This window comes from Salmo salar, chromosome 09, assembly GCF_965601325.2.
Source record: "Salmo salar chromosome 09, fSalSal1, whole genome shotgun sequence".
NCBI lineage: Eukaryota > Metazoa > Chordata > Actinopteri > Salmoniformes > Salmonidae > Salmo > Salmo salar.
In genome coordinates this window covers 163,771,802-163,792,608 of record NC_138299.1, presented here as the reverse complement: position 1 = coordinate 163,792,608, position 20,807 = coordinate 163,771,802, and the positions used below count along the sequence as shown (strand labels likewise).

At 35.6% G+C, this 20,807-nt stretch overlaps 1 protein-coding gene across 1 annotated transcript in view; it reads left to right on the top strand.

Annotated features, from left to right (window-relative positions):
- The window catches only part of LOC106613407 (transcriptional coactivator YAP1), a 58,596-nt gene extending 39,376 nt beyond the window's left edge, over positions 1-19,220 (top strand). Inside the window, exons 7-8 of the mRNA XM_045724945.2 lie at positions 1,416-1,570; positions 13,224-19,220. Of these exons, the coding sequence (XP_045580901.1) occupies positions 1,416-1,570; positions 13,224-13,459 (391 nt within the window). The 3' untranslated portion in view covers positions 13,460-19,220. The remainder of the gene's footprint in view (positions 1-1,415; positions 1,571-13,223) is intronic.
- Positions 19,221-20,807: the final 1,587 nt, after the last annotated feature.

The following is a 20,807-nucleotide window of genomic DNA, read 5'->3' as shown; positions in this document are numbered from 1 at the left end:
AAGGAGCAGGAACAACTCTGGGCTCTGGAGCCTCTACTAAAGAGCAGGAACAACTCTGGGCTCTGGAGCCTCTACTAAAGAGCAGGAACAACTCTGGGCTCTGGAGCCTCTACTAAAGAGCAGGAACAACTCTGGGCTCTGGAGCCTCTACTAAAGAGCAGGAACAACTCTGGGCTCTGGAGCCTCTACATACAGAGGAGCAGGAACAACTCTGGGCTCTGGAGCCTCTACTAAAGGAGCAGGAACAACTCTGGGCTCTGGAGCCTCTACTAAAGGAGCAGGAACAACTCTGGGCTCTGGATCCTCTACTTAAGGAGCAGGAACAACTCTGGGCTCTGGAGCCTCTACTAAAGAGCAGGAACAACTCTGGGCTCTGGAGCCTCTACTAAAGAGCAGGAACAACTCTGGGCTCTGGAGCCTCTACATACAGAGGAGCAGGAACAACTCTGGGCTCTGGATCCTCTACTAAAGGAGCAGGAACAACTCTGGGCTCTGGAGCCTCTACTTAAGGAGCAGGAACAACTCTGGGCTCTGGAGCCTCTACTTAAGGAGCAGGAACAACTCTGGGCTCTGGAGCCTCTACTAAAGAGCAGGAACAACTCTGGGCTCTGGAGCCTCTACATACAGAGGAGCAGGAACAACTCTGGGCTCTGGATCCTCTACTAAAGGAGCAGGAACAACTCTGGGCTCTGGAGCCTCTACTTAAGGAGCAGGAACAACTCTGGGCTCTGGAGCCTCTACTTAAGGAGCAGGAACAACTCTGGGCTCTGGAGCCTCTACTAAAGGAGCAGGAAAAACTCTGGGCTCTGGAGCCTCTACTAAAGGACAGGAACAACTCTGGGCTCTGGAGCCTCTACTAAAGAGCAGGAACAACTCTGGGCTCTGGAGCCTCTACTAAAGGAGCAGGAACAACTCTGGGCTCTAGAGCCTCTACTAAAGAGCAGGAACAACTCTGGGCTCTGGAGCCTCTACTAAAGAGCAGGAATAACTCTGGGCTCTAGAGCCTCTATATACAGAGGAGCAGGAACAACTCTGGGCTCTGGATCCTCTACTTAAAGAATAGGCTGTTCCTTACAGCTAGTGATTGAGGGCACGGCTGAATACACAGCCAGCCAATGAGAGCTACGTGAAATAGGCAGCCAGCCAATGAGAGTCAGGCTGACTAGACAGCCAACCAATACCAAACAGCCCGTATGAACATGTGATTTGGGTCAGTAGACAGGCCCGTCTGGTGTCCCTCCCCTTCCCTGGCTCAATGCCTCTCTCCTCCCTTCCCTGCTCTCCTCTCCCCTCATCAGTCCTCTCTCTCTTTCTCTCTCTCAGCAGATTTCATTATAGAAAATTACTATAAGGTTTAACAGTAATTACATTATAAAATAATAACATTTGATGTGTCCTGTCTCTTGTGTCCACAGTGGGACCTACCACTCCAGGGATGAGAGCACAGACAGCGGTCTGAGTATGAGCAGCTACAGTGTACCCCGTACGCCCGATGACTTCCTCAACAGTGTGGACAGTGTCCCCCGTACGCCCGACGACTTCCTCAACAGTGTGGACGAGATGGACACTGGTGAGACATACTAGCTCCAGTTAACAGCATGGACCTGATGTTGAGATGGTCTGGTATCAGTCACTACAGTAGTATGGTTAGTATCTATTATATTCCAGGTAGCAGCATGGACCTGATGTTGAGATGGTCTGGTATCAGTCACTACAGTAGTATGGTTAGTATCTATTATATTCCAGGTAGCAGCATGGACCTGATGTTGAGATGGTCTGGTATCAGTCACTACAGTAGTATGGTTAGTATCTATTATATTCCAGGTAGCAGCATGGACCTGATGTTGAGATGGTCTGGTATCAGTCACTACAGTAGTATGGTTAGTATCTATTATATTCCAGTTAACAGCATGGACCTGATGTTGAGATGGTCTGGTGTCAGTCAGTATCTCTGATGTGATTAACTCTGTGTTTTCAATACACTTCCAGTATCAGTGGTTTGTCAATAAGTTATTCAATGGACTGGGCTGTTATTTAGTCAGGATCATTATGGGATTATATTAGGACATTACATCATAGTACATTAGAACTACATCATAGTACATTAGAACTACATCATAGTACATTAGAACTACATCATAGTACATTAGAACTACATCATAGTACATTAGAAGAACATCATACATTATAACAGTGCATTAGAACAACATTATAGTGCATTAGAACAACATTATAGTGCATTAGAACAACATTATAGTGCATTAGAACAACATTATAGTGCATTAGAACAACATTATAGTGCATTAGAACAACAGTGCATTAGAACATAATGCATTATAACAACATAGTACATAATAACGAAATCATAATACATTAGAACAACATCATAATACATTATAACGAAATCATAATACATTAGAACAACATCATAATACATTATAACGAAATCATAATATATTAGAACAACATCATAATACATTATAACAACATCATAATGCATTATAACATAGTGCATTAGAACAACATCATAATGCATTATAACATAGTGCATTAGAACAACATCATAATGCATTATAACATAGTGCATTAGAACAACATCATAATGCATTATAACATAGTGCATTAGAACAACATCATAATGCATTATAACATAGTGCATTAGAACAACATCATAATGCATTATAACATAGTGCATTAGAACAACATCATAATGCATTATAACATAGTGCATTAGAACAACATCATAATGCATTATAACATAGTGCATTAGAACAACATCATAATGCATTATAACATAGTGCATTAGAACAACATCATAATGCATTATAACATAGTGCATTAGAACAACATCATAATGCATTATAACATAGTGCATTAGAACAACATCATAATGCATTATAACATAGTGCATTAGAACAACATCATAATGCATTATAACATAGTGCATTAGAACAACATCATAATGCATTATAACATAGTGCATTAGAACAACATCATAATGCATTATAACATAGTGCATTAGAACAACATCATAATGCATTATAACATAGTGCATTAGAACAACATCATAATGCATTATAACATAGTGCATTAGAACAACATCATAATGCATTATAACATAGTGCATTAGAACAACATCATAATGCATTATAACATAGTGCATTAGAACAACATCATAATGCATTATAACATAGTGCATTAGAACAACATCATAATGCATTATAACATAGTGCATTAGAACAACATCATAATGCATTATAACATAGTGCATTAGAACAACATCATAATGCATTATAACATAGTGCATTAGAACAACATCATAATGCATTATAACATAGTGCATTAGAACAACATCATAATGCATTATAACATAGTGCATTAGAACAACATCATAATGCATTATAACATAGTGCATTAGAACAACATCATAATGCATTATAACATAGTGCATTAGAACAACATCATAATGCATTATAACATAGTGCATTAGAACAACATCATAGTGCATTATAACATAGTGCATTAGAACAACATCATAGTGCATTATAACATAGTGCATTAGAACAACATCATAGTGCATTATAACATAGTGCATTAGAACAACATCATAGTGCATTATAACATAGTGCATTAGAACAACATCATAGTGCATTATAACATAGTGCATTAGAACAACATCATAGTGCATTATAACATAGTGCATTAGAACAACATCATAGTGCATTATAACATAGTGCATTAGAACAACATCATAGTGCATTATAACATAGTGCATTAGAACAACATCATAGTGCATTATAACATAGTGCATTAGAACAACATCATAGTGCATTATAACATAGTGCATTAGAACAACATCATAGTGCATTATAACATAGTGCATTAGAACAACATCATAGTGCATTATAACATAGTGCATTAGAACAACATCATAATGCATTATAACATAGTGCATTAGAACAACATCATAATGCATTATAACATAGTGCATTAGAACAACATCATAATGCATTATAACATAGTGCATTAGAACAACATCATAATGCATTATAACATAGTGCATTAGAACAACATCATAGTGCATTATAACATAGTGCATTAGAACAACATCATAGTGCATTATAACATAGTGCATTAGAACAACATCATAGTGCATTATAACATAGTGCATTAGAACAACATCATAGTGCATTATAACATAGTGCATTAGAACAACATCATAGTGCATTATAACATAGTGCATTAGAACAACATCATAGTGCATTATAACATAGTGCATTAGAACAACATCATAGTGCATTATAACATAGTGCATTAGAACAACATCATAGTGCATTATAACATAGTGCATTAGAACAACATCATAGTGCATTATAACATAGTGCATTAGAACAACATCATAGTGCATTATAACATAGTGCATTAGAACAACATCATAGTGCATTATAACATAGTGCATTAGAACAACATCATAGTGCATTATAACATAGTGCATTAGAACAACATCATAGTGCATTATAACATAGTGCATTAGAACAACATCATAGTGCATTATAACATAGTGCATTAGAACAACATCATAGTGCATTATAACATAGTGCATTAGAACAACATCATAGTGCATTATAACATAGTGCATTAGAACAACATCATAGTGCATTATAACATAGTGCATTAGAACAACATCATAGTGCATTATAACATAGTGCATTAGAACAACATCATAGTGCATTATAACATAGTGCATTAGAACAACATCATAGTGCATTATAACATAGTGCATTAGAACAACATCATAGTGCATTATAACATAGTGCATTAGAACAACATCATAGTGCATTATAACATAGTGCATTAGAACAACATCATAGTGCATTATAACATAGTGCATTAGAACAACATCATAGTGCATTATAACATAGTGCATTAGAACAACATCATAGTGCATTATAACATAGTGCATTAGAACAACATCATAGTGCATTATAACATAGTGCATTAGAACAACATCATAGTGCATTATAACATAGTGCATTAGAACAACATCATAGTGCATTATAACATAGTGCATTAGAACAACATCATAGTGCATTATAACATAGTGCATTAGAACAACATCATAGTGCATTATAACATAGTGCATTAGAACAACATCATAGTGCATTATAACATAGTGCATTAGAACAACATCATAGTGCATTATAACATAGTGCATTAGAACAACATCATAGTGCATTATAACATAGTGCATTAGAACAACATCATAGTGCATTATAACATAGTGCATTAGAACAACATCATAGTGCATTATAACATAGTGCATTAGAACAACATCATAGTGCATTATAACATAGTGCATTAGAACAACATCATAGTGCATTATAACATAGTGCATTAGAACAACATCATAGTGCATTATAACATAGTGCATTAGAACAACATCATAGTGCATTATAACATAGTGCATTAGAACAACATCATAGTGCATTATAACATAGTGCATTAGAACAACATCATAGTGCATTATAACATAGTGCATTAGAACAACATCATAGTGCATTATAACATAGTGCATTAGAACAACATCATAGTGCATTATAACATAGTGCATTAGAACAACATCATAGTGCATTATAACATAGTGCATTAGAACAACATCATAGTGCATTATAACATAGTGCATTAGAACAACATCATAGTGCATTATAACATAGTGCATTAGAACAACATCATAGTGCATTATAACATAGTGCATTAGAACAACATCATAGTGCATTATAACATAGTGCATTAGAACAACATCATAGTGCATTATAACATAGTGCATTAGAACAACATCATAGTGCATTATAACATAGTGCATTAGAACAACATCATAGTGCATTATAACATAGTGCATTAGAACAACATCATAGTGCATTATAACATAGTGCATTAGAACAACATCATAGTGCATTATAACATAGTGCATTAGAACAACATCATAGTGCATTATAACATAGTGCATTAGAACAACATCATAGTGCATTATAACATAGTGCATTAGAACAACATCATAGTGCATTATAACATAGTGCATTAGAACAACATCATAGTGCATTATAACATAGTGCATTAGAACAACATCATAGTGCATTATAACATAGTGCATTAGAACAACATCATAGTGCATTATAACATAGTGCATTAGAACAACATCATAGTGCATTATAACATAGTGCATTAGAACAACATCATAGTGCATTATAACATAGTGCATTAGAACAACATCATAGTGCATTATAACATAGTGCATTAGAACAACATCATAGTGCATTATAACATAGTGCATTAGAACAACATCATAGTGCATTATAACATAGTGCATTAGAACAACATCATAGTGCATTATAACATAGTGCATTAGAACAACATCATAGTGCATTATAACATAGTGCATTAGAACAACATCATAGTGCATTATAACATAGTGCATTAGAACAACATCATAGTGCATTATAACATAGTGCATTAGAACAACATCATAGTGCATTATAACATAGTGCATTAGAACAACATCATAGTGCATTATAACATAGTGCATTAGAACAACATCATAGTGCATTATAACATAGTGCATTAGAACAACATCATAGTGCATTATAACATAGTGCATTAGAACAACATCATAGTGCATTATAACATAGTGCATTAGAACAACATCATAGTGCATTATAACATAGTGCATTAGAACAACATCATAGTGCATTATAACATAGTGCATTAGAACAACATCATAGTGCATTATAACATAGTGCATTAGAACAACATCATAGTGCATTATAACATAGTGCATTAGAACAACATCATAGTGCATTATAACATAGTGCATTAGAACAACATCATAGTGCATTATAACATAGTGCATTAGAACAACATCATAGTGCATTATAACATAGTGCATTAGAACAACATCATAATGCATTATAACATAGTGCATTAGAACAACATCATAGTGCATTATAACATAGTGCATTAGAACAACATCATAGTGCATTATAACATAGTGCATTAGAACAACATCATAGTGCATTATAACATAGTGCATTAGAACAACATCATAATGCATTATAACATAGTGCATTAGAACAACATCATAGTGCATTATAACATAGTGCATTAGAACAACATCATAGTGCATTATAACATAGTGCATTAGAACAACATCATAATGCATTATAACATAGTGCATTAGAACAACATCATAGTGCATTATAACATAGTGCATTAGAACAACATCATAGTGCATTATAACATAGTGCATTAGAACAACATCATAATGCATTATAACATAGTGCATTAGAACAACATCATAGTGCATTATAACATAGTGCATTAGAACAACATCATAATGCATTATAACATAGTGCATTAGAACAACATCATAATGCATTATAACATAGTGCATTAGAACAACATCATAATGCATTATAACATAGTGCATTAGAACAACATCATAATGCATTATAACATAGTGCATTAGAACAACATCATAATGCATTATAACATAGTGCATTAGAACAACATCATAATGCATTATAACATAGTGCATTAGAACAACATCATAGTGCATTATAACATAGTGCATTAGAACAACATCATAGTGCATTAGAACAGTGCATTAGAACAACATCATAGTGCATTAGAACATAGTGCATTAGAACAACATCATAGTGCATTAGAACAACATCATAATGCATTAGAACAACATCATAGTGCATTAGAACAACATCATAGTGCATTAGAACAACATCATAATGCATTAGAACAACATCATAATGCATTAGAACAACATCATAATGCATTATAACATAGTGCATTAGAACAACATCATAGTGCATTAGAACATAGTGCATTAGAACAACATCATAATGCATTAGAACATAGTGCATTAGAACAACATCATAATGCATTATAACATAGTGCATTAGAACAACATCATAATGCATTATAACATAGTGCATTAGAACAACATCATAATGCATTATAACATAGTGCATTAGAACAACATCATAATGCATTATAACATAGTGCATTAGAACAACATCATAATGCATTATAACATAGTGCATTAGAACAACATCATAATGCATTATAACATAGTGCATTAGAACAACATCATAGTGCATTATAACATAGTGCATTAGAACAACATCATAGTGCATTAGAACAGTGCATTAGAACAACATCATAGTGCATTAGAACATAGTGCATTAGAACAACATCATAGTGCATTAGAACAACATCATAATGCATTAGAACAACATCATAATGCATTAGAACAACATCATAATGCATTAGAACAACATCATAGTGCATTATAACATAGTGCATTAGAACAACATCATAGTGCATTAGAACAACATCATAGTGCATTAGAACAACATCATAATGCATTATAACATAGTGCATTAGAACAACATCATAGTGCATTATAACATAGTGCATTAGAACAACATCATAGTGCATTATAACATAGTGCATTAGAACAACATCATAGTGCATTAGAACAACATCATAATGCATTATAACAACATCATAGTGCATTATAACATAGTGCATTAGAACAACATCATAGTGCATTAGAACAACATCATAATGCATTATAACATAGTGCATTAGAACAACATCATAGTGCATTATAACATAGTGCATTAGAACAACATCATAGTGCATTATAACAGTGCATTAGAACAACATCATAATGCATTATAACATAGTGCATTAGAACAACATCATAATGCATTATAACATAGTGCATTAGAACAACATCATAATGCATTATAACATAGTGCATTAGAACAACATCATAGTGCATTATAACATAGTGCATTAGAACAACATCATAGTGCATTATAACATAGTGCATTAGAACAACATCATAGTGCATTATAACATAGTGCATTAGAACAACATCATAGTGCATTATAACATAGTGCATTAGAACAACATCATAGTGCATTAGAACATAGTGCATTAGAACAACATCATAGTGCATTAGAACATAGTGCATTAGAACAACATCATAGTGCATTAGAACATAGTGCATTAGAACAACATCATAGTGCATTATAACATAGTGCATTAGAACAACATCATAGTGCATTACAACATAGTGCATTAGAACAACATCATAATGCATTACAACATAGTGCATTAGAACAACATCATAATGCATTACAACATAGTGCATTAGAACAACATCATAATGCATTACAACATAGTGCATTAGAACAACATCATAATGCATTACAACATAGTGCATTAGAACAACATCATAATGCATTACAACATAGTGCATTAGAACAACATCATAATGCATTACAACATAGTGCATTAGAACAACATCATAATGCATTACAACATAGTGCATTAGAACAACATCATAATGCATTACAACAACATCATAGTGCATTACAACAACATCATAGTGCATTACAACAACATCATAGTGCATTACAACAACATCATAGTGCATTACAACAACATCATAGTGCATTACAACAACATCATAGTGCATTACAACAACATCATAGTGCATTACAACAACATCATAGTGCATTACAACAACATCATAGTGCATTACAACAACATCATAGTGCATTACAACATAGGCATACATAGTGCATTACAACATAGTGCATTACATCATAGTGCATTAGAACAACATCATAATACATTAGAACAACATCATAATGCATTATAACATAGTGCATTAGAACAACATCATAATACATTATAACAACATCATAATACATTATAACATAGTGCATTAGAACAACATCATAATGCATTATAACATAGTGCATTAGAACAACATCATAATGCATTATAACAACATCATAATACATTATAACATAGTGCATTAGAACAACATCATAAGTAGCATTAGAACAACATCATAATACATTATAACATAGTGCATTAGAACAACATCATAATACATTATAACATAGTGCATTAGAACAACATCATAATGCATTATAACATAGTGCATTAGAACAACATCATAATACATTATAACATAGTGCATTAGAACAACATCATAATGCATTATAACATAGTGCATTAGAACAACATCATAATGCATTATAACATAGTGCATTAGAACAACATCATAATGCATTATAACATAGTGCATTAGAACAACATCATAATGCATTATAACATAGTGCATTAGAACAACATCATAATGCATTATAACATAGTGCATTAGAACAACATCATAATGCATTATAACATAGTGCATTAGAACAACATCATAATGCATTATAACATAGTGCATTAGAACAACATCATAATGCATTATAACATAGTGCATTAGAACAACATCATAATGCATTATAACATAGTGCATTAGAACAACATCATAATGCATTAGAACAACATCATAATACATTAGAACATAGTGCATTAGAACAACATCATAGTGCATTATAACATAGTGCATTAGAACAACATCATAGTGCATTATAACATAGTGCATTAGAACAACATCATAGTGCATTATAACATAGTGCATTAGAACAACATCATAATGCATTATAACATAGTGCATTAGAACAACATCATAATGCATTATAACATAGTGCATTAGAACAACATCATAATACATTATAACATAGTGCATTAGAACAACATCATAATACATTATAACAACATCATAATACATTATAACATAGTGCATTAGAACAACATCATAATAGCATTATAACATAGTGCATTAGAACATCATAGTACATTATAGACATCATAATACATTATAACAGTGCATTAGAACAACATCATAATACATTATAACATAGTGCATTAGAACAACATCATAATACATTATAACATAGTGCATTAGAACAACATCATAATGCATTATAACATAGTGCATTAGAACAACATCATAATGCATTATAACATAGTGCATTAGAACAACATCATAATGCATTATAACATAGTGCATTAGAACAACATCATAATGCATTATAACATAGTGCATTAGAACAACATCATAATGCATTATAACATAGTACATTATAACAACATCATAGTGCATTAGAACAACATCATAATACATTATAACATAGTACATTAGAACAACATCATAATACATTATAACATAGTACATTAGAACAACATCATAATACATTATAACAACATCATAATACATTATAACATAGTGCATTAGAACAACATCATAATGCATTATAACATAGTGCATTAGAACAACATCATAATGCATTATAACATAGTGCATTAGAACAACATCATAATGCATTATAACATAGTGCATTAGAACAACATCATAATGCATTATAACATAGTGCATTAGAACAACATCATAATGCATTATAACATAGTGCATTAGAACAACATCATAATGCATTATAACATAGTGCATTAGAACAACATCATAATGCATTATAACATAGTGCATTAGAACAACATCATAATGCATTATAACATAGTGCATTAGAACAACATCATAATGCATTATAACATAGTGCATTAGAACAACATCATAATGCATTAGAACAACATCATAGTGCATTAGAACAACATCATAATGCATTAGAACAACATCATAGTGCATTAGAACATAGTGCATTAGAACAACATCATAGTGCATTAGAACATAGTGCATTAGAACAACATCATAGTGCATTAGAACATAGTGCATTAGAACAACATCATAATGCATTATAACATAGTGCATTAGAACAACATCATAATACATTATAACATAGTGCATTAGAACAACATCATAATACATTATAACAACATCATAATACATTATAACAACATCATAATACATTATAACATAGTGCATTAGAACAACATCATAATACATTATAACATAGTGCATTAGAACATCATAGTACATTATAACATCATAATACATTATAACAGTACATTATAACATCATAATACATTATAACATAGTGCATTAGAACAACATCATAATGCATTATAACATAGTGCATTAGAACAACATCATAATGCATTATAACATAGTGCATTAGAACAACATCATAATACATTATAACATAGTGCATTAGAACAACATCATAATACATTATAACATAGTGCATTAGAACAACATCATAATGCATTATAACATAGTGCATTAGAACAACATCATAATACATTATAACAGTACATTAGAACAACATCATAATGCATTATAACATAGTGCATTAGAACAACATCATAATGCATTATAACATAGTGCATTAGAACAACATCATAATGCATTATAACATAGTGCATTAGAACAACATCATAATACATTATAACATAGTGCATTAGAACAACATAATACATTATAACATAGTGCATTAGAACAACATCATAATACATTATAACATAGTGCATTAGAACAACATCATAATGCATTATAACATAGTGCATTAGAACAACATCATAATGCATTATAACATAGTGCATTAGAACAACATCATAATGCATTATAACATAGTGCATTAGAACAACATCATAATGCATTATAACATAGTGCATTAGAACAACATCATAATGCATTATAACATAGTACATTATAACAACATCATAGTGCATTAGAACAACATCATAATACATTATAACATAGTACATTAGAACAACATCATAATACATTATAACAAGCATGCACTAATACATTATAACATAGTGCATTAGAACAACATCATAATGCATTATAACATAGTGCATTAGAACAACATCATAATGCATTATAACATAGTGCATTAGAACAACATCATAATGCATTATAACATAGTGCATTAGAACAACATCATAATGCATTATAACATAGTGCATTAGAACAACATCATAATGCATTATAACATAGTGCATTAGAACAACATCATAATACATTATAACATAGTGCATTAGAACAACATCATAATACATTATAACATAGTGCATTAGAACAACATCATAATACATTATAACATAGTACATTAGAACAACATCATAATGCATTAGAACAACATCATAGTACATTAGAACAACATCATAATGCATTATAACATAGTGCATTAGAACAACATCATAATGCATTATAACATAGTGCATTAGAACAACATCATAATGCATTATAACATAGTGCATTAGAACAACATCATAATGCATTATAACATAGTGCATTAGAACAACATCATAACACATCCATGTGGTTGTTTTGTCATAATCAGGGGACTCCCTGCCGGTCTCCATGGGAACACAGCCCAGTCGTTTCCCTGACTACCTGGACACCATCCCGGGGACAGATGTAGACCTGGGCACGCTGGAGAATAAGAGCATGGCCGTGGAGGGGGAAGAGCTAATGCCTAGTCTCCAGGAAGCCTTGAGCTCCGACATCCTAAACGACATGGAGTCAGTTCTGGCGGCCACCAAGATGGACAAGGAGAGCTTCCTCACATGGTTATAGACCAAGCTGGACCTGGTCCTTCTCACTGATAAGCTATAGTATACAACATCGGTTTACAAACTTTTTTTTTTTTTGCTTCTTGACCCACCAATTGAGGTGGGTGTTTAGTCATGACCCACCACACGATTTGAGCAGTGGAACAACATGCTCTGACCTGCAGGTATATAGGAGAGAGGAGAGGAGCCTGGGATGAGCTCCTATGGGCTCTATAGGAGAGACAGAGCTTTGTACCCTGCTCTTCACTCCTATAGTCTACACGTTCACCTGCTGCCTAGTCAAACTCTCAGACCAGTGAACGATGTGTATTTGCCTTGATTAAAATAACAATCTTTTCCTCATTCCTAGATATGGATGATGATATTTGTCATCGGGCAGTGTACATGATAACATGGCCGACTGAGGCACTGCTTTTCTGTTGTTTCTATATCTTTTTGTTGTGTGTGTCTTCAAGGCTGGCCTGTGAACACACAATTTATTCAAAGGTCCCCGACTCTTTTCTCACGGCTATCATTCTCAATCTGTCCATCATCTTTACCTGGTGCAGGGCAGCTGCTTGTTTGTTTCTCTACCCCACCTTTACATCTAGGGTGTCTTACCTGCTGGCCGGCCGGCAAGGCAAGGGGCTTGCTGCTCTCCTTCTCCCCCAACCCTCCCTCCTTCTCCCCCAACCCTCCCTCCTTCTCCCCCAACCCCCACATCTGATCTGGGTGGCTGCCTGCCTGTACTCCTCTCACCTCGGCCCCAGGCTTCCTGACAATAGCATTCAAGCATTGTATTTTCCTGCCTTTTTTCTTTCAATTCATGTATTTTACATTGTTGTTTTAAATAGTTTTTGTTTTTAATGATGAGCCTGAGAAAACCCCAAATGATATATCTGAAGTTGTGTAAAGAACTGTATTGATTTGGAAGGTTAGTTTAGGTACGTTATGCTTCACCCCAAATTGCACATATTCCTGACATAGTACACTACTATGGCCCCTGGTAGAAGTGCACCAGATAGGGTATAGGGTGCTATTTGGGACATAGCCTAGGTTACACAAGATGGAGTCCCAGTTAGGACATGTTAGCTCTGTGTGGTGGTGATGGGGGATGGGCTGTTGCCTGCAGCCTGGGCCGGGGACCCCGTATACTATACTATACTCAGTGGTGGAAAAAGTACCCAATTGTTATACTTGAGTAAAAAGTAAAGATACCTTAATTGAAAATGTCTCAAGTAAAAGGGAAAGTCACCCAGTAAAATACAACTTGAGTAAAAGTCTAAAAGTATTTGGTTTTAAATATACTTTAAAAGTATAAATCACTTAAAATTCCTTACATTAAACAAACTAGACCTCACCATTTTCTTGTTTTTTAATGTACAGATAGCCAGGGGTACACGCCAACATAATTTACAAAAGAGGCATGCGTGTTTACTGAGTCTGCCAGATCAGAGGCAGTAGGAATGACCAGGGATGTTCTCTGTTTACTGAGTCTGCCAGATCAGAGGCAGTAGGGATGACCAGGGATGTTCTCTGTTTACTGAGTCTGCCAGATCAGAGGCAGTAGGAATGACCAGGGATGTTCTCTGTTTACTGAGTCTGCCAGATCAGAGGCAGTAGGAATGACCAGGGATGTTCTCTGTTTACTGAGTCTGCCAGATCAGAGGCAGTAGTGATGACCAGGGATGTTCTCTGTTTACTGAGTCTGCCAGATCAGAGGCAGTAGGAATGACCAGGGATGTTCTCTGTTTACTGAGTCTGCCAGATCAGAGGCAGTAGGAATGACCAGGGATGTTCTCTTGATAAGTTTGTGAATTAGACTATTTTCCTGTCCTGCTAAGAATTCAAAATGTAAGGAGTGCTTTTGGGTGTCGGGGAAAATGTATGGAGTAAAACTTACATTATTTTATTTAGGAATGTAGTGAAGTAAAAGATGTCAAAAATGTAAGTAATAAAGTACAGATACCCCAAAAACGACTTAAGTAGTACTTAAGTACTTTACACCACTGACTATACTATACAATACGATACTATATTATACTATACTATACTATACTATACATACTGCTGCTGCTTGGCTGTGCCAGCATGTTTATAAGTTCAACCTTTCTTTGTCAAATCAAGTGCCTTCAGTTGTATTTTGAGAGAAGAGCAAAGAAATCTACGCCAAGTAATAATACTAAATAATGCAGTCTCTAAGAAGTTGTATTATTGCCGAACAAACATCAAAAACACTCTCGTCTACTTACGTTAATGTCCAATAATCAACAGTATATTTCTGTTTTTATAAAAATGTGTTATTATTATGGGACTTCAGTAACACTTTACTTGACACCCAGCATTTAGAACACGTTATGACATGATCATAACAGCTGACATAACCTGTCATAACACTATCATGACCCATATATTTACACCTGTTGTGACATATTGTTTTATTTTATGGCTGGTTATGACACCTATATACTGTAAGTTTGTTAAGTCCATTGTTGTTTTTGTTGCAATGAATTCTTAACAGTCATACTTTAAATAACTTGTAGAAAATACACTTTATTACACTGTTAAGAAGCGTTATGACCACCCTGTCACTTTACTTGCACTAAATACACTTTATAACACTGTTAAGAAGCATTATGACCATCATAATCAGATAGGCTTTTCACGTACATCGACTTATTTCAGTCATTAGTCAAAAAGAGGGTGTCTTGTCCTGCTCCTGCATTCGTCCCAGTCATCAGGAAAAGAGCACTGGGGGGGGGGGGGGGGTAGGTGCATGTCTGACATCAATCTGTGCACAATTACAATGATAATTTAATATGGTCCATTTCAGAATATTTTATATTACATAAACATACTGTTGACAAGTGGTGTAATGGAATGTTTTGCCTTGTGTGCTAGGTTTTGTGAGATTTTATATTGTTATATATGTGTCATAACCAGCCCTAAAATAGCACAATGTCACAACAGGTGTAAATATATGTTTCATGACTGTTATGACCATATTATGACAGGTTATGTCAGTTGATATGACATGTTGTTATGATGCTTGGTGTTTTAAGTAAAGTGTTACCGGGATTTCTAATTTTTAATTAACCCTAGCTTCTTTATATTTCTGTCTTATTTCTGTTTTATCTTTTAATAATCTTCTAAGTTTATTAGGTTTTTATTTCATGATTTATTATAGATCAAACTGCTTTTTAGTTTTTAGTTTATCTTGATGTTTTATAGATAGATTGATACATTTTAACCGGTTCACCTTTCAGCACATCACTGCAACAGATCCAACTGACTTTGGGCTCTTCAGAACCAAAACCAGAATCAGTTACAAGTTGCCTCTTTCAACAGGTCATGATTTCTGGTTGGCAGATTCGTTATGATTTTATCAGGGTTATTGTAGCCTTATCAATCACACTCAGCTTTCATTCTTTCCCTATTACCTGAGGATATTCTTAATCAATAACCCCCCCCCCACAAAAAAAATGAACAGTTTGAAGAAAACAAGAAAACAAAAGGCACTTTGGATCAATAACAACTGGTTTGATGCAGTGTCCCAAATGGCACCCTATTCCCTACATGGTTCACCACTCAATACATGTCAAAAGTAGTGCACCTTTTGAGGGAATAGGGTGTAATTTAGGATGTCCATGTCTGAAAGGCAGTCTATGGACTTACTGCCCTCGTGTAGACCTGCTGTTTTGTGCTGTGCTGAAGCAGGTGGTGGTTAGGACATGTTTTAGCTGGTTTGAAAAGCATTTTTATGAGGTTACTGCCGGGGCTTGATTTGATCAATGGTAAATGTGAGTTACAGCTTGGTGACTCGAGTTGATGTACAGTTATAATTTCTCCTCATGGGGAAAAAAACAAAAACAAAAATCAATCCGCTATGATTTTACTAAAGTCAGGAATTGTTGTGATGAGTTATTTTCTTTTTTTTTTACATTTCCTAATAATTCTTCTTTCAAATAATACTGAATCTGCCTTCACGGGTGACAAAAATTATGAAAATGATTTGTTATTATCAACCGCTATCTATTTAACTACATATGTATAAGCGAATGAGAGCATGACTTAGGGTTTGACGTAACAGAGTTCTGAGTAGTCATAGAGGCAAAATGCCGTCTCTAGACATGGTGGCCATTTTGATTGACTAACCCTGTGAGGATTCTAAGAGTTCTAGAATAGAACAAACAAGTATGTGATTTTTGTTTTCTTATTTTTATATAAAAATGTTATGAGTTTGTTTCCATTCTTCCAGAACAAGAGAACACTACAGCAACATTATGTTATTGCTATATTTCTTCCTCTATGATCAGAATCGGTACGTTCTCAGATTATTTAAATGTTGATAACACTTAGGGCTCTATTCAATCCGTATCGCGGTAATTGATTGAAATTTGAAGGCAATGCCTTCGCATTAGCAGAGACTGCATTGACGGTAAAAGCTGCAAATGTCGGCTCAATAGGAAATTACCTTTACATTTCTAGTGTGCTATCTATAACACTTCAGCAATCCAGACTGAATAGAGCCCTATCACATTATCCTGACTGAATAGAGCTCTAATACATTATCCTGACTGAATAGAGCCCTAACACATTATCCAGACTGAACAGAGCCCTAACACATTATCCAGACTGAATAGAGCCTTATTACATTATCCAGACTGAGTAGAGCCTTATTACATTATCCAGACTGAGTAGAGCCTTATTACATTATCCAGACTGAATAGAGCTCTAATACATTATCCAGACTGAACAGAGCCCTAACACATTATCCAGACTGAATAGAGCCCTAACACAGTATTCACTCATAACGTCGTTCAGTTTCTTCTGGACGACTGATGATATATTGCTAGCTACACTACAAAGCCAAGATGCTAAATTGGCAGTATTTAACTTTTTACAGAACAAATGTTTTACATTGTTACCATGTACATTTTGAGTGTGGATTATGTTTTAAGTCATTTCCATTCAGTTGATTTGATTACCTGGCTGATCATGAATAGCACTGATGGTGGCTGTTGGATGGATGGGTTAAACAGTGAGAGAGACAGAACAATGCAACTAAAGTGATTTTTCTTGTAATAGTTGGTGGTCTGCTACTCTACCGTGCTTGTATTGCACATATACAGAATGTTGGCAGAAATGATTAATTTGTCACAGAAGTGTGACTTTGGCCATAGCTAGTTTGTGTAATTGTCAGACTAAATCATATTAAAGTTTATTTGTCACGTGCGCCGAATACAACAGGTGTAGACCTCACAGTGAAATGCTGAATACAACAGGTGTAGTAGACCTCACAGTGAAATGCTGAATACAACAGGTGTAGTAGACCTCACAGTGAAATGCTGAATACAACAGGTGTAGTAGACCTCACAGTGAAATGCTGAATACAACAGGTGTAGTAGACCTCACAGTGAAATGCTTACTTACAGGCTCTAACCAATAGTGCAAAAAAGGTATTAGGTGAACAATAGGTAGGTAAAGAAATAAAACAACAGTAAAAAGACAGGCTATATACAGTAGCGAGGCTATAAAAGTAGCGAGGCTACATACAGACACCGGTTAGTCGGGCTGATTGAGGTGACTACTGTTGACTGTCTTTGGAGCGTAGGACTAAACCCCTCATGGTTAAAGGATTGGTGTTTAGACATTTATCTAAATGCACACAACAAAAATGAAACTATATTCAGTAACTGATCATGTTATAGATATTATTTGCATGTATTATCTTTTATCTCCTTCTATAATACTTTGAATTGGAATAAAGTATATGCGTTCTGGTATTAATGTCTGGAGTTGATTTCTGGAGGTTCTGCACACAGACTCATAACTGTAATCTATTCTGTAGGAGAGATATCACTTGTGTGGTTCGTACAAAAAGGCTGGTGGTAATTTCTAATGGCAAAATTATATTTTCTACTAACAGGTGATGATAATAACATAAGCAAACCCAAACATACATCTTCTCTTTTACCAGTATAATACATCTCCTTTACCAGTATGATACATCTATTTTACCAGTATGATACCTCAATTTTACATCTATTTTACCAGTATGATACATATATTTTACCAGTATGATACATCTCCTTTACCAGTATTATTGTGTTAACTGCACTTGTAGTAAAACCTTCCAGCCTGTTTTTAATGAGGTACTTCAAATAGACAATTGTCCCTTTTAACATCTTAGTCGTTTAATGAGGTACTACTTCAACTAGACAATAGCTACATCTTTGTAGTTTATCTGTGGTATTAGTGGCAAGTTCCTCCCTTATTTGTAATGAGTATGATGGGAGACGGAGAGCTGGTTTCAAGCGCAGGGCTCAGCAGGTGTTTATTAGTAAAGGACCACAGGAGGGGCAGGGCGGGCCAGGGGCGGTCACCGGGGGCGTGCGGGTCCAGTGAGAGGCAGAAGGTCATACACAGGAGGAGGCAGGTAGCTGGGCCGGGGCGGTCCACGGGGAGCAGGGCGGGCCAGGAGAGGCGGGTCATACACAGGAGGAGGCAGGTAGCTGGGTCCAGGGGCAGGCAGAAGGTCATACACAGGAGGAGGCAGGTAGCTGGGTCCAGGGGCAGGCAGAAGGTCATACACAGGAGGAGGCAGGTAGCTGGGTCCAGGGGCAGGCAGAAGGTCATACACAGGAGGAGGCAGGTAGATGGGTCCAGGGGCAGGCAGAAGGTCATACACAGGAGGCAGGTAGCTGGGTCCAGGGGCAGGCAGAAGGTCATACACAGGAGGCAGGTAGCTGGGTCCAGGGGCAGGCAGAAGGTCATACACAGGAGGAGACAGGTAGCTGGGTCCAGGGGCAGGCAGAAGGTCATACACAGGAGGAGGCAGGTAGCTGGGTCCAGGGGCAGGCAGAAGGTCATACACAGGAGGCAGGTAGCTGGGTCCAGGGGCATGCAGAAGGTCATACACAGGAGGATTCAGGTAGCTGGGTCCAGGGACAGGCAGAAGGTCATACATAGGAGGCAGGTAGCTGGGTCCAGGGGCAGGCAGAAGGTCATACACAGGAGGAGACAGGTAGCTGGGTCCAGGGGCATTGAGAAGGTCATACATAGGAGGCAGGTAGCTGGGTCCAGGGGCAGGCAGAAGGTCATACACAGGAGGAGGCAGGTAGCTGGGTCCAGGGGCAGGCAGAAGGTCATACACAGGAGGAGGCAGGTAGCTGGGTACAGGGGCAGGCAGAATGTCATACACAGGGGGTCCAAAAGGCAACAGTAAAGGCAGGGAAAAGGCAATAGGTTGATAACAGGAAATCTGATAGGCTAAAGTACAGGCAGGGAATAGGCAAAAAGGCATCGTTAGTGAGGATGGCCAAAAACTGTGATACACAGGAGGACTAATTCTGCGAAACCCAGAGCCCTGA